Consider the following 16,568-nt stretch of genomic DNA (forward strand, 5'->3'; position numbering starts at 1 on the left):
TCTGCACCCTTTCCAAGTTTCCACATCCTTCCTATAATGCGGGGACCAGAACTGTACGCAATATGCCAGTTGTGGTCACACACCAGAGTTTTGTACAGCTGCAGCATGACCTCATGGCTTCGAAACTCAGTCTCTCTACCAATAAAAGCTAACACACCATATGCCTTCTTAACAACCCTATCAACTGGGTGGCAACTTTCAGGGATCTATGTCCATGGAGACCGAGATCTTTCTGATCATCTACATTACCAAGAATCTTACCAAAAGGCAAGTACTCTTTATTCCTATTATTCCTTCCAAAGTAAACCACCTCACATTTTTCCACATTAAGCTCCATTTGCCACCTCTCAGCCCAGCTCTGCAGCTTTTCTATGTCTCTCTGTAATCTCCAACATCCTTCGGAACTATCCACAGCACCACTGACCTTAGTGTCATCCACAAATTTACTAACCCATCCTTCTACGCCCTCATCCAGGTCATTTATATAAATGACAAACAGCAGTGGCCCCAAAACAGATTCTCGCAGTATGCCACTAGTAACTGAACTCCAGGATGAACATTTCCCATCAACCACCACCCTCTGTCTTCTTTCAGCAATCCAATTTTTGATCCAAGCCACTAAATCACCCTCAATCCCAAAACTCTGTATTTTGTGCAATAGCCTACTGTAGGGAACCTTATTAAATGCCTTACTGAAATCCATGTGCACCACATCAACCACTTTACCCTCATCCACCTGCTTGATCACTTTCACAAAGAATAAGGTTTGTGAGGCACGACCAACCCTTCGAAAAACCATGTTGACTATCGTAATCAACTTATTCCTTCCTAGATGATTATAAATCCTATCTCTTATAACCTTTTCTAACACTTTACCCACAACCAAAGTAAGGCTCTCTGGTCTATAATTACCAGGGTTGTCTCTACTTCCCTTCTTGAACAAGGGGACAACATTTGCTATCCTCCAGTCTTCTGTACTATTCCTGTAGGCAATGACAACATAAAGATCAAAGCCAAAGTCTCTGCAATGTCCTCCCTGCCTTCCTGGAGAATCCTAAACTAAACCCCATCCGGCTCAGGGGACTTATCTATTTTTATTTTTCCAGAATTGCTAACATGTCCTCCTTGTGACCTCAATCCCATCTAGTTTAGTAGCCTGTATCTCAGTAATCTCCTCGACAACATTGTCTTTTTCTAGTGTGATGAAAAACATTCCTTTAGCGCTTCTTCTATCTCCTCGGACTCCATGCTCAACTTTCCACTACTGTCCTTGATTGACCCCCAACTTACTCTAGTCATTCTTTTATTCCTGATATACCTATAGAAATCTTTAGGCTTTTCCTTGATCCTATCTGCCAATGACTTCTCATGTCCCCTCCTGGCTCTAAGATCTTTCTTTTGGTCCTTCCTGTCTAACTTCTAACTCTCAATCACCATAACTGAGCCTTCAGGTCTCATCCTAATATCAGCCTTCTTCTTCCTCTTGACAAGAGATACAATTTTTTACTTAATCACGGCTCCCTCACATGACCACTTCCTCCCTGCCTGAGTACACACTTATCAAGGACACACAGTAGCTGTTCCTTGAGTAAGCTCCACATTTCAATTGTGTCCATTCCCTGCAGTTTCCTTTTGCATCCTATGTGTCCTAAATCTTGCCTAATTGCATCATAATTGCCTTTCCCCCAGCTGTAACTCTTACCCTGCAGTGTATACCTATACCTTTCCATCGGTAAAGTAAGCGTTAACGAATTGAGTTGAGAGTGTCATGCTGGAAAAGACTGCCGATCAGTCAGCATCTGAGGAGCAGGAGAATCAACGTTTCAGGCATAAGCCCTTCATCAGGAACGAGGGTCGGGGGCTGAGAGATAAATGCAAGGGGGTGGGGCTGGGGGGAAGGTAGTTGAGAATAGCTGAGAAGGTAGACAAAGGTTGGGGTGAAGGAAATAGCTCGGACGGGAGGGTGGAGCAGATAGTTGGGAACGGCGATGGACAAGAGAGCGGTGCCAAGTTGGAGGCTTAGGACTAGGATAATGTTGGGGGAGGGGAAACTGAGGTGCAATCTGCATTAATCCCATGTAGTTGCAGGTCCCAAGGCGGAACATGAGATATTTTTCCTCCAGTCATTGGGTGGTTAGGGTGTGTCGATGGAGGAGGCCCATGACTTGCATGTTCTTGGCAGAGTGGGAGGAGGAGTTGAAGTGTTCAGCCACGGGGTGGTGAGGTTGGTTGGTGTGGGTGTCCCAAAGATATTCTCCGAAATGATCCACAAGTTAGTGTCCAGTCTCCCTGATGTAGATGAAACCACATTGGGTACAACGGATGCAGTAGATGATATTGGCGGAGGTACAGGTAAATTTCTGTCGGATTTGGAAGGATCCTTTGGGGCCTTGGGTGGAGGTGAAGGGGGAGGTGTGGGTGCAGGTTTTGCACTTCCTGCAGTTGCAGAGAAAGGTGCCGGGAGTGGGGTATGGGCTGGGTGGGGGTGGTGGGTTGGGGTGGGGTGGTGCGTGGGAGGCATGGATCTGACGAGGGAGTCCCGGATGGAATGGCCTCTATGGAATGCTGATAGGGGTGGGGAGGGAAATACATCCCTACTGTTGGGAACTGTTTGTAGGTGGTTGAGGATGATGTGATGTACACGGAGGTTGGTGGGGTGGAAGGGGAGAACAAGAGATGTTGTGTCTTTGTTGCATTTGGAGGAGTGGGGTTCAAGGGCGGAGGTGCAGGAAGTGGAGGAAATGCGCCGGAGGGCATCGTCGACCACGTGGGAGGGGAAATTGCGATCTTTGAAGAAGTTAGCCATCTGGGATGTTCTAAAGTGGAATTGGTCATCCTGGGAACAGATGCGGTAGAGGCAGAGGAATTGGGAATAAGGGATGGCGTTTTTACAGGAGGTAGGGTGAGAGGACGTGTGGTCTAGGTAGCTTTGGGAGTCCGTGGGTTCGTAGTAGATGGCCATGGTTAGTCTGTCGCTCGAGATGGAGGTGGAGAAGTCCAGGAAGGGGAGGGAGGTATCCAAGATGGTCCAGGTGAAGTTGAGGTTGGGGTGAAAGGTGTTAGTGAAGTTGATGATCTGCCAAGGACATGTAGGTCCTGGGCCTCCTCCATCAACAGATCCTAACCACCGGATGCCTGGAGGAAGAACTACTATCATAGGGCAAGCCAGACAGAGAACAGCCAGGGAATTCCTCGAGGCATGGCATTCATCCACAAATTCCATCAATAAACCTGGACCCAATATACCAACCACTACAGCGGACAGCTGAAACTGACAACCGGAAGCGGCAGGGACAGACCACTATAAACACCGGAGAAAACATCAAAGAAGCGCTTCGCAGGAGGCTCCCAAGCACTGATGATGCCGCCTAGCCAGGGGACGAAACATTTGCAACAAAAACTTCCAGCTCGACGAACAGAACCACAGCAATAACCTAATTGTGCTCACCTATCTCCAAATTGAACACCTGGCTGGGTTCATTACCCAGTACAAATTCAATGTGGCCCTCGCCCCTTGTTGGCCTGTCTACATTCTGTGTCAGGAAACACTCCTACACACATTGGACAAAAACTGACCCATCTAAAGTACTCAAACTATTCTATTCCCAGTCAATATTTGGAAAGTTAAAGTCCCCCATAACAACTGCCCTGTTACCCTCGCTCCTATTTAGAATCCGATTTGCTATCCTTTCCTCTATATCTCTCGATCTATTCAGAGGCCTATAGAACACTCTCAATAGGTTGACCTCTCCTGCTTCTAACCTCAGAGCATACTACTTCAACACACAAGTCCTCAAACATCCTTTCTGCCACTGTAATACTGACCTTGACTAACAATGCCACACCTCTCCCTCTTTTACCATCCTCTCTGTTCTTACTGAAGCATCTAAATCCTGGAACCTGCAATAACCATTCCTGTCCCTGCTCTATCCATGTTTCTGGAAAGCCACAACATTGAAGTTCCAGGTACAAATCCATGCTTCTGGCTTAGTGGTGCTGGAAGAGCACAGCAGTTCAGGCAGCATCCAAGGAGCAGTAAAATCGACGTTTCGGGCAAAAGCCCTTCATCAGGAATAAAGGCAGACAGCCTGAAGCGTGGAGAGATAAGCTAGAGGAGGGTGGGGGTGGGGAGAAAGTAGCATAGAGTACAATAGGTGAGTGGGGGAGGGGATGAAGGTGATAGGTCAGGGAGGAGAGGGTGGAGTGGATAGGTGGAAAAGGAGATAGGCAGGTAGGACAAGTCCGGACAAGTCATGGGGACAGTGCTGAGCTGGAAGTTTGGAACTAGGGTGAGGTGGGGGAAGGAGAAATGAGGAAACTGTTGAAGTCCACATTGATGCCCTGGGGTTGAAGTGTTCCAAGCGGAAGATGTGACGTTCTTCCTCCAGGCGTCTGGTGGTGAGGGAGCAGCGGTGAAGGAGGCCCAGGACCTCCATGTCCTCAGCAGAGTGGGAGGGGGAGTTGAAATGTTGGGCCACAGGGCGGTGTGGTTAATTGTGCGGGTGTCCCGGAGATGTTCCCTAAAGTGCTCTTCCAGCACCACTAATCCAGAATCTGGTTTCCAGCATCTGCAGTCATTGTTTTTACCTGACAAATCCATGCTGCCAGTTCACCCACCTTATTCCGGATACGCCTAGCGTTGAAGTTGACACAACATCAAACCACCTTCTTGTTTGCTAGTGCACTCTTGCGAGCTTGAAACCTTATTTCTGACCTCAATACTTACAATCTCCTGGACACTGGAACTACAATTTAGATTCCCATCCCCCTGCTGAATTAGTTTAAACCCTCCCGAAGAGCATTAGCAAATATCCCCCTCGGGATATTGATACCCCTCTGGTTCAGGAAGACTGTCCTGTTTGTAGAGGTCCCACCTACCCCAGAATGAACCCCAATTATCCAAGTATCTGAAACCCTCCTGCCTGCACCATTCCCTGTAGCCATGTATTCAACTCCTCTCCTTCCCTAGTCCTTGCCTTGCTAGCACGTGTCACAGGTAACAAATCAGAGATAACAACTCTGTTTGTTTTGGCTTTGGTGACCCGGTTTAAATCCTACCACTGCAGAGGGTGGAATTTTAATTCAATAAATGTCTGGAATTGAGAATCTAATGATGACCATGAGTCGATTGCCAGTAAAGCCCATCTTGTTTACTAATGCTCTTTAGGGAAAGAAAATGTCACCTTTACCTGATCTGACTCCAGACCCACAACATTGTGGGTTGACTCTTAACTGCGTCCTGAGAAATTAGGGGTGGGCAATAAATACTGGCCTCGTGAGCAATGTCCTCACCCTGCGAATGAATTTAAAAAAACAAAGAATATATAACTGGATATTCTCCTTTGTATCTGTAACACAAGTGTAATTTGCCAATTTGCTGCATTGTTGAGAGAAGGCAAACAATGCTAGTAATCACAGTGGGCCGAGTGCATCCTTGGAGGGAGAGCAAGCTAACATTTGAGGATAGATGACTTTTCAAATCAGAGCGGCATTGTTGCTTGTGATGTTATGAGGGATGAGTGAAGTGAACAAGTACAAAATGAACAGGATTTTTATACCACTGCCTCTTCAGTTTTTCCTGTTATGAGTGGCAAAGATGAAGCCAGTTCAAAGCTCTTTGATTCTTTACATAAACAATTTAATATAATTTTCATAATTATCTCCCAAAAAAGTGCTAAAAATTGCAATCAGAATTTTCTTCAGAGTTAGCAGTGTAGAATTGGTCCATAGCTTTGAGAAAAGTGAGGTTAATGTCAATCATCCTCTCAAATATTTTAATCATTGTATTTTCCAGATGCCTGCACTAACTGAGTTTAAGCAAATAAACATGGTCTAGAAGTGGCCAACCTTTTGATATACTGAGTTGAATAAAGTTAAAGTGTTTGATTGCAACACAGCTCCTTAAAGATATTTTCCTCCTTTGGGCACAGAGTTTAATTACATCTGATTATCCATAAAAGCTTTTGGAATGAGATAGTGATCTTTTGTTCTGGACCCTTCTGACTACGGAAATCTTCATCCCTGCACTCAGTCTGTTCAGCTCTGTCAGACTTTAGATGATTCAATGAGATTCCCTCTCGTTCTTATAAACTCCAATGAATACAGGCTCAGTCAGCCCAATCTCTCCTGAATGACAAACATGTCCTCACAGGAATCAGTCTGGTGGCAGTCACGGCACACCCTTTATGGCAAACATACCTTTTCTTGAGTAAGTAGACTAAAATTGCACACAATATTCCAAGTGTGGTCTCACCAAGACTCCATACAGTTACAGTAATCAGTTCTGAAGAAGGATCTTTGGACACCAAATGTTAACTCTGCTTTCTCTACACAGTTGCTACCAGATCTGTTGAGTTTCTTCAGCATTTTTGTTGTTGTTGCAGTAAGCCTTCCTTGTTCATGTACTGAAACTCTCCTGTAATGAAGGCTAACATAACATTTATCTTACTAACTGCTTGCTACAACTATACACTTATTTTCGGTGACTGGTGTATAAAGACTTCCACATCTCTTTGTTCACCAACACTGGCCAAATTATCACCATTTGAGTAATACTCAGCCTTTTTGTTTTGACTACAAAAGTGGACAAGTTCATACTTATCTATGTTATATTGAGTCTGTCATGAATTTGCTCACATGCCCAACTTGTTTAAAACACCCTAATGACATTTGACATCTTCTTCACCACTCACAATGCTACCCATTTTCATGTTATTGGCGAACTTGGAAATATCAGATCCCCTTTTATTCTTCTGAACTCTGTGAATACTAGCCCAGTCAAACCTCTGCTTTCTCACAGAACAGTTCTTTCATCCCCAGTATCAGCCGAGTAAACCTCTGCTGATGCATGCAGTTTGTGGGGCTCTTTGTACCAACTGATCACCATCTTAATTCCTGGATTGTCCTGAGTTAACAGGGAAGTGAGCAGTGGAGTGGGAATCATTAGTGCACAGGTCTGATCAACTGCCTTTCTGAGTTGATAGAATGATAAAATGAGCAGTGCCTCGGGCAAAGTGGTAACCAGCCTATGCATGTGGAAGCTTCAGATGGAGTTGGGTTCAAGTTTAATCCTCACCCTTAGAACGGAAATGCCTTCTGACACTCACTGCCAAAGCTCAATAAAAACAAGGTGGATGATTAGTGGGTCTGGAAACATTGTGTTACAGCTAAGTAGCATTGAGAGGGAAGGGAAAAAACATTAGCAGAGAAGTGAAAAAGATTAATGTAGTAAATGCTTTCAGAAATAACTTAATTGCATGTGATGTATGAAGCAACGTAGGATATTAAGACTTCAAACTGTAATGACCCTAACAATAGCTGCATTATATCATTGTCATGGTCAGAATCTCAGTATAGGAATTCCCCATTTTAAGAATTATTCTGCGAGTTTATATTGGAGAATGCCAAGAATGAAAAGTTGTCAAAAAATGGACAGTTTTGTGAGATAAATACATAATGAAGTGAAATGCAGAAAAATTCATGAGTAAAAAGTACAAGTTTCTGACTTGGGACTTTGTTGCAAATTCAAACAGGTTTTAGGATGGTAATTGTCATTCCACTTGTACATTAACCTGACTTTATTTATATAAGTTAGATCAAAGTTAGGAATTTACCATTTGAGTGCTAATTATTTTTTATGTGTAGGCTCATTTTCATTACTATATAGAAAACAAAATCCCCGAGAAACTTTGGATGATTTTTTTATAGATCCCAAAGAGTTTGTAAATAGAACACAGTCCTAAATCTCAATCTTTGTCTTTTTTATGGCACAGATACAGAGTATTGCCTGACAGTACACAGATTTACAAGCCATGGCAGGAGTGAATCAGTCTCAAAGAGATGTGTTTCAAAGGTGGAATGTTATTCAGTTGGCTGCCGTCACATAAGGAAGTTCGGTTATACAGTAAGTGCTGCACAGCTATAATGGATTAAATAGACTCTAACCATTCTCTAGGATTCTTTGAAGTATTTAACCAAAGATTCCCATGTATTTATTATTCAAAGATGGATTTGTGTAGTTGAATGACAGACATCACAGATAAATGTGAGAGAATGGTACACGACAGAGATAAACATGATGTACCATAACTGAAGATCTCCTGGTTGGAGGACCTGTGAACAGGGCAGCAGAGAAGAGCTATGGCTTCTTTCCTGTCAACCTCCATTGGACTTGAGTGTAGTCCTGAAGAGCAAAGGGCAAGGACTCTGTGTCACCCCTTTCTCAAAACATGCTCCAAATTCATCAGCCTGCTTTTCAATACCCCGTGTTGTCAGAAATGAGCCGGAACTCGGGCTGGTTATGAACTGATTCAGTTTATACAAAATGAGTTTGATTCTATCAATTTTTCTTCCTTGGCCATAAATTAGGTTATGTTGTAACTTGGCTGTATCTAGTGATTGACGGAAGACTCGATGAGATGAGAATTGCAGCAGTGATGATCCTGGAAATAAATGGCAGGAGGAACAAATGTGTCTTATGCAAGGACTGGAAGTCTATTATTGTAGGGTGTAGTGGTTGAAACCAAACCAAGATGTTATTGACTATGACATCCCTGATTAGGGTTGTTAACCTGGGAATATGAGGGAGCTCTAGCTGATAGATATTAACAGGGATTCAGAGAGTCTCTTGACTTCATGGATTGAATCCAAGCTGGATGGGATACTGTCCTCTATGGAATTATTTAAAAGGAAATGCAACATCAGTGAAAATATTTAATCAGGAAGCATTTTGTTTTTTTTTCAGGAGTGTACTTCCTGTTGTGAAGGGATGATCTGCAACATCGATGTGCCAACAAATCACACAAATGCTGTGCTTATGGTTAAACGGCTCCACAGGTTACCTTCATCTGCCAGCAATAGGGTGTTGAACATAAGCTGGATCACACTGGCACTGCTAGTTGTCCTTTTGATATGATAAACAGCAAGCAACATCGAGTGAAGTTTTTTTATGCGCATCAGCTATTTTGATTGATTCCATCTTTGAGCTTTGGAAACATAAGTCTCACCTTCAAAATAGTCCCAGATATTTGCACTGATGAATAAAAGGTGCATGCTGTTAACTTGTACACTGGCATTACAAAGACTGGATTGTGAGTTGATCTGATGTCAAAACTTGCTGTTGGAATAGACCTTAGATCAAAGGATCTAACGAGGAAGGTTGTGAGATATTTAACGAAAGGATAAATACAGATTTCCATTTTTAAAATTTTGTAATTTTTTTTGTCCCATATCGTCTTCATCTCCTGGGAGTATTTATCAATTTGCAAGGGTATCATCATGGACACCATATGCCTTCAGTCCTCCTTGTCAAGGGGGTCATAATTCAAGTGCAAACCTTGCTAGTACATATTTGCAAGTTATTCTGTAGTAGACTATTAACAGTCCTTCTTACCTGATGTTCACACACATCCAGTGGAGTCAATGAACAGTAATCTGGAACAGAAATTGTTACCATTGTTTTTTTTCCCATTCTTAACTCTGGTGTGCTGAGTCCAAAAAACCTCAGGAAAACATAATATTAAACTTGAAATCATTCTATTCTTGTTGAATTTGTTGATTGCTGGATAAAATCAGAGGAGTAGAAATACAAGTTTTTCATAGTAAATTTTCTGGCATTTAGTACAAATTTCTCAAAACTGATCACAGTACGTCCCCAATGTCCATGACCAACTGCTATTTGTGATTTTAAACTAATTCCATGATGATAATTTGGCAGATGGCAGTTTTGGAAAGTAAACTTGTACACAGGTAAAATTTATTTCACAATCAGACTGAAAAAATGCAGAAGCTATAAGCCATAAAAAACATTAAACAATAGCATTGTAACTGTTTAACTATGACTGATTTGCTGGGTAATATGCAATGATTGAAGGTAGACTTAAAAATATTTGTAAACAATATGAGAGCACTGGATCGTGATGTCCTGTTCCTTTATGATCAGAAGATTAAATTGCAATCATGGATATTTATGCTTTGAAGTTATACCCTATATCTGAGGATAGATGTCCCCCATTTTAAACAATGAACAAAAGAAAAACACAGTTGAAAGCGCACAATAAATTACTTTTGGACTGGAGTGGCAACTATTATTTTGTCAAACATTGCAGCCGTTTTGTACTAGCACATCATGCACAATACGCAAGTGACTTTAACTTGTGAAAAAACCTTCTCCCAGTTTAATGTAATAAAAGCAAGTTGCTGGCGATCTGAAATAAAAACAGAAATTGCTGGAGAAACTCAGCAGATCTGGCAGCATCTGTGGAAAAGAAACTGTGTTACTGTTTCGAATCCAATGACTTCTTTCAGAACCGAAAAAAGATTCATTCACTTGAAACGTTAACTCTTTTTTTTCTTGACCAGGTCACAGTTCTTCTCTTTTATTTAACAGGTACCATGAGATCATTGACATCTGCCAGATCAGATATTTGACAGCATTTCTATGTGTGTATTCCCTTTCTCAGAAGTATCAATCTAAATTATGTTCTGAATTACTGGTGTGGATTGTGATGCCACTGACTACTGGCCCAGATCTAAGAGTGTTACTAACTGAACCAAGCTTGTGTACAAATAATAATATATGGTATGACAGAGAAGGCATGCTAAATCATGAAGCAGTTGTCTTTGTGTCATGAAGGCAGGAATAATGTTGAACATGATTCTTGTGACACAGGCAATAATTCTGATGAACGGTCATCCATCTCCCATGTTACAGTATTTTTCTCTCCTACTGCTTTCTGACCTGCTGAACATTTCGAGAATGATTTGTTTTCATTTCAGATTTGTGGTATTGGAGGAAATCAATTGTAACTGATTGCGGCGATTTGGATGAGCAAAATATTGGGAACAATAGCTCTTCCTTGGACTTCGAACATACACTCCTTGGATTCCCAATTTCTACATGTGAAGAGGGGCTATAAAAAGCAATGTATTATTTACAATGCATTGGGTTGGAAGACTTTGTGGCCATCCTAGTCTCATTTTCTAGATCGACGTTTTCCTTATGCTGTGAAGGAATTTACATTATTTAGGCCATTGCTACACACGAGACACAGCTTCTGGAGTGTTGTAGATGCGGACTTCTATAGGGGTCTCCCTAAAACTGATTGGGGAATCTCATGACTCTGTTGACACATTCTTTTTTACACTTATTGCAAAAATATAATAAAATCATTATTTTGTAAAACATCAACAGGAAGGGAAGTAATGATAGCTTGTAATTTTAATCCTTGTTCATCTCTTTTTGTACCTCCTCATTCTCACTGTTTTCAGCTTCATCCCACTGCATTGCCATGTCCCGTTGTTACCTATCCCTGGTCAAACTCTGCATGCAAGACTGCAAAACTCAAAACAGTGATGAGCAGCTTCAAAAACAGGTGATAATTCAAAATGCAACAAAACACGAATGAAAAGCCAGACTACTGCTTCAAGGCAATACAATCGATTGTTAGATCATTATATTTTGGGATTGTATTCCAATTTTCTTCTCAATGAAAAGTGAAATCCAATATAACCTCATAAACATTATGAGATATGTATGAACATTATACATAAAAAGGGGTAATTTTGCTTGGATTACTTGCCTAGTTAATGTAAGAACAGTCTGTACATTTTTCCAGCCTGAAAATATTTGGCCAGGTGTGAAGGTGTTCTGCTCTTCACAATATTTACAATGCCATGAAGCCAATCTGCATTGGTCTGAAATAAAAACGACAGATGCTGGAGAAACTCAGCCAACCTAGCAGCATCTGTGGAGAGAGAAACTGAGTTAGCATTTTCGAGTCTATAGTGACTTCTGACATTAGAAAGATGGCAGTGAAGATTAACCTGAATAGTGTTAGGGTTTCAATGTGTAAGAACTCATATTTGATCAGGCGTGATTAGCCTGTGTCGGTCGAATATCATGGAAACTCAAAACATAACCCTATTTCTCTTTCCACAGAAGCTGCCACACTTGCTGAATTTCTCCACTATTTTGTTTTTGATTTAAGATTTTCAGCAACTGTTATATTTTGCTTTTATTATTGTACTGCTCTAATGTTGACCCTGAATATCATGTCAAACTGGAGTGGACTGCTGACTTTCAGTATACAATAGCAGTCTGCTCCATCGGTGAGGCAGGAGGTGCTGCATGTGAGGCTCCTTAGGTCATATTGACTATGTAAGACAAAGGACTGTCCTACGTAGTCAATATGCCCTAAGGAGCCCCACATACAGCACTCTCACCCTTCATGTAAAACTGCCATTAGGTTTGTGGCCTTAAAGAGGCACACACCTGCACTTATCACATTGACACAGTAGAATTCCCATGTCGTATAGAATCATAAAATGCCTTAGTCACCATGAGTATTACAGTGGAAATATCTTGCTAGCAGGTGTGTGTGTATCCATTTTATACATGAACATTTTGTTGATTATACTTGTCAGTTTGCAAATTCATGTGTGACACTTAAGAAAAACAATTGTTTACAATATACGGAAAATTCTCCAGAATGACGAAAGTTTATTCTGCCTCCTGTTCCAATATTTGCTCATTTTAACAGAACTTAGCTATCTGTCCTTGTTCTGAACAGCACCTGGAGTTTTGCAAGAAGCTTTCAATCTGCCATTTTCCCTAAAGAAAATCCTCAACTTTAATTGCCCTCATCCTTGGTTTATTTAAACTGGAGCCTTCTTATTAGGAGACGGCATGACATTTGCAGCACAATATGTAGCCAAATGCTCTTGTCTTTAATTGGGAGTATATTATTAAACTTCCCTGGAGCAAACCATGGGAAATCTGCTAATATCTATATAAAAACAAACTAATGGGGGCAATTTTTTCATCAAATATAAGCAAGTTTAAATTTTATTTATGCTACTTCATAAAAAATTAAATTTCCATGAGTTTTATCACCTAAGTAATTTTTCAGGGCAATCAGAGTCATTCTGCCTTGTCTAAAATTTAACAAAGACCTGGCAGTTAATTGTCAATTGTCATTAACAGGTGGCAAGCCTTTACTAATAAGAGTTCACTTATATATAAATCAATACTCTCTTATACGGGATAAATGTTGCTTTTTCCCTTGAATTGATAAACTTACAAAATTACAAGTGCAAGATGAAAAGCTTTGACAAAGCCTATCTATTTTCAGCAATACTCAAGTTTAGAACTATCAAATGGATATTTAGAAGATAAACAAAATGTAAAGAGCTGCAACAAAGGGTGAACAACAAATATTTTGGTGAATGCTAAAAGCTGTAAGTAATCTTCATCATGACTGATGTGGCTTGCCACCTTAAAGAGAAAAACAATTGTAGATGCAGCAATAAGAGGACAGAAAAATGATCATGCAACACAATGTTTGCATCTTCTTTGACCATAGAAGTTGAGGTGGAACCCAATGATGATTACAAAAGGACAGGAACTCTCCAGCAACATCACAGTCAAGCATCAAGCCATGGCTAATCACTGTGCTCCATAGTATATGGTAAATGAGGTTATCTTAACATCTGGTAATACCATTTGGAATCTTGCTCTGCTGATCCAGACTATTGGGTAATTTAACTTTATCTTTTATACTCTGTGGAATACTTAAGGATAATTTGCAGCATTAATGTTATATTATGTTTTTATCCATACCTTTTCAAGTGGTGGATACTACTAAAAGAATACATACTTAATTTAAATGTAATAATTTCATGATATCTCCAACTCTAATCAATCAATTTCCTCTAAATACATAATATCCTGACTTGGAAATATCATTTTTCCTTCACTGTCACTGTTCAAGATACTGGAATTCCCTTACTCACTCCTCTGTGCAAAAATGTACACTTCACAGACTGCAGCAGTTCACGAAGGTAGCTCACAATCACCTGCAGGACAATTATGTGTAGACAATAAATACTGACCAAGCCGGCATGTCCCAGGAATAAAAATAACTGTTGTTTCACATGCACGAAACTATCAATTTTGACTTTTAGTACTGAGAAATAGGAACCTCTTCTGTTCACACAGATAACTGAATAAAGTATGAATAATGATATGCATTATGATTGTGGGGAGTATTAAATCAAAAAGTTAGCTTGCAGTGAGTAATGTATAATGAGATCCAACTGCCTGAAAAACCTGTAAACTTGCAGTATGTGAAATATAGACTCATAGAGATGTACAGCATAGAAACAGACCCTTTGGTCCAACCCATCCAGATATCCCAGCCCAATCTAGTCCCACCTGCCAGCACCCGGCCCATATCCCTCCAAACTCTTCCTATTCATATACCTATCTAAATTCCTCTTAAATATTGTAATTGTACCAGCCTCCACCACATCCTCTGGCAACTCACTCCATACACATACCACCCTCTGTGTGAAAAAGTTGCCCCTTAAGGCTCTTTTATATCTTTCCCCTCTCACCCTAAACCTATGCCCTCTAGTTCTGGACTCCCCAAACCCAGGGATAAGACTTTGTCTATTTATCCTATCCATGCCCCTCATAATTTTGTAAACCTCTATAAGGTCACCCCTCAGCCTCCGACGCTCCAGGGAAAACAGCCCTAGCCTAATCAGCCTCTCCCCATAGCTCAAATCTTCCAACTCTGGCAATATCCTTGTAAATCTTTTCTGAACCCTTTCAAGTTTCACAACGTCTATCCGATAGGAAGGAGACCAGAAGTGCACGCAATATTCCAACAGTGGCCTAACCCATGTCCTTACAGCCGCAACATGACCTCCCAACTCCTGTACTCAAAACTCTGACCAATAAAGGAAAGCAAACCAAACGCCTTCTTCACTATCCTATCTACCTGCGACACCACTTTCAAGGAGCTATGAACCTGCACTCCAATGTCTCTTTGTTCAGCAACACTCCGTACGACCTTACCATTAAGTGTATAAGTCCTGCTAAAATTTGCTTTCCCAAAATGCAGCACCTCATATTTATCTGAATTAAACTCCATCTGCCACTTCTCTGCGCATTGGCCCATCTGGTCAAGATCCTGTTGTAATCTGAGGTAACCCTCTTCACTGTCCACTACACCTCCAATTTTGGTGTCATCTGCAAACTTACTAACTGTACCTCTTATGCTCGCATCCAAATCATTTATGTAAATGACAAAACGTAGAGGAGTCAGCACTGATCCTTGTGGCACTCCACTGGTCACAGGCCTCCAGTCTGAAAAACAACCCTCCACCACCACCCTGTCTTCTACCTTTGAGCCAGTTCTGTACCAAATGGTTAGTTCTCCCTGTATTCCATGAGATCTAACCTTGCTAATCAGTCTCCCGTGGTGAATCTTGTTGAACACCTTACTGAAGTCCATATAGATCACATCTACCACCCTCATCAATTCTCTTTGTTACTTCTTCAAAAAACTCCATCAAGTTTGTGAGACATGATTTCCCATGCACAAAGCCATGTTGACTATCCCGAATCAGTCCTTGCCTTTCCAAATACATGTACATCCTGTCCCTCAGGATTCCCTCCAACAACTTGCCCACCACCGATGTCAGGCTCACCGGTCTATAGTTCCCTGGCTCGTCCTTACCACCCTTCTTAAATAGTGGCACCACATTAGCCAACCTCCAGTCTTCCAGCACCTCACCTGTGAGTATCGATGATACAAATATCTCAGCAAGTTGCCCAGCAATCACTTCTCTAGCTTCCCACACAGTTCTAGGGTAGACCTGATCAGGTTCTGGGAATTTATCCACCTTTTCCCGTTTCAAGACATCCAGCACTTCCTCCTCTGTATTAAGGACATTTTGCAAAGTGTCACCATCTATTTCCCTCCAGTCTATATCTTCCATATCCTTTTCCACAGTAAATACTGATGCAAAATACTCGTATAGTATCTCCCCCATTTTCTGTGGCTCCACACAAAGGCCACCTTGCTGATCTTTGAGGGGCCTTATTTTCTCCCTTGTTACCCTTTTGTCCTTAACTTATTTGTAAAAGCCCTTTGGATTCTCCTTAATTCTATTTGCCAAAGCTATCTCATGTCCCCTTTTTGCTCTCCTGATTTTCCTTTTAAGTATACTCCTACTTCCTTTATACTCTTCTGAGGATTCATTCGCTCTATCCTGTCTATACCTGACATATGCTTCCTTCTTTTTCTTAACCAAACCCTTAATTTCTTTAGTCATCCAGCATTTCCTATACCTACCAGCCTTTCCTTTCACCCTGACAGGAATATACTTTCTCTGGATTCTTGTTATCTCATTTCTGAAGGCTTCCCATTTTCCAGCCATCCCTTTACCTGCGAACATCTGCCCCCAGTCAGCTTTCGAAAGTTCTTGCCTAATACCGTCAAAATTGGCCTTTCTCCAACTTAGAACTTCAACTATTAGATCTGGTCTATCCTTTTCCATAACTATTTTAACTCTCATGGAATTATGGTCGCTGGCCCCAAAGTGCTCTCCCACTGACACCTCAGGCACCTGCCCTGCCTTATTTCCCAAGAGTAGGTCAAGTTTCGCACCTTCTCTAGTAAGTACATCCACATACTGAATCAGAAAATTGTCTTGTACACACTTAACAAATTCCTCTTCATGTAAACCCTTAACACTATGGCAGTCCCACTCTATGTTTG

The 16,568-nt window shown here is 41.3% G+C and overlaps 1 protein-coding gene across 5 annotated transcripts in view; it reads left to right on the forward strand.

Annotated features, from left to right (window-relative positions):
* lypd6b (LY6/PLAUR domain containing 6B) overlaps positions 1–13,762 on the forward strand; it is a 192,140-nt gene extending 178,378 nt beyond the window's left edge. For all 5 annotated transcript variants that reach the window (XM_043694137.2, XM_043694136.2, XM_043694140.2 and 2 more), the window contains 2 exons: positions 7,773–7,903; positions 8,744–13,762. In XM_043694137.2, coding sequence (XP_043550072.1) covers positions 7,773–7,903; positions 8,744–8,914 — 302 coding nt within the window. In that variant the 3' untranslated portion in view covers positions 8,915–13,762. The remainder of the gene's footprint in view (positions 1–7,772; positions 7,904–8,743) is intronic.
* Positions 13,763–16,568: the final 2,806 nt, after the last annotated feature.

The sequence above is a fragment of the Chiloscyllium plagiosum genome, unplaced genomic scaffold (assembly GCF_037043375.1).
Source record: "Chiloscyllium plagiosum isolate Xiang-an unplaced genomic scaffold, Cpla_swu_hap1 HiC_scaffold_7, whole genome shotgun sequence".
Classification (NCBI taxonomy): domain Eukaryota; kingdom Metazoa; phylum Chordata; class Chondrichthyes; order Orectolobiformes; family Hemiscylliidae; genus Chiloscyllium; species Chiloscyllium plagiosum.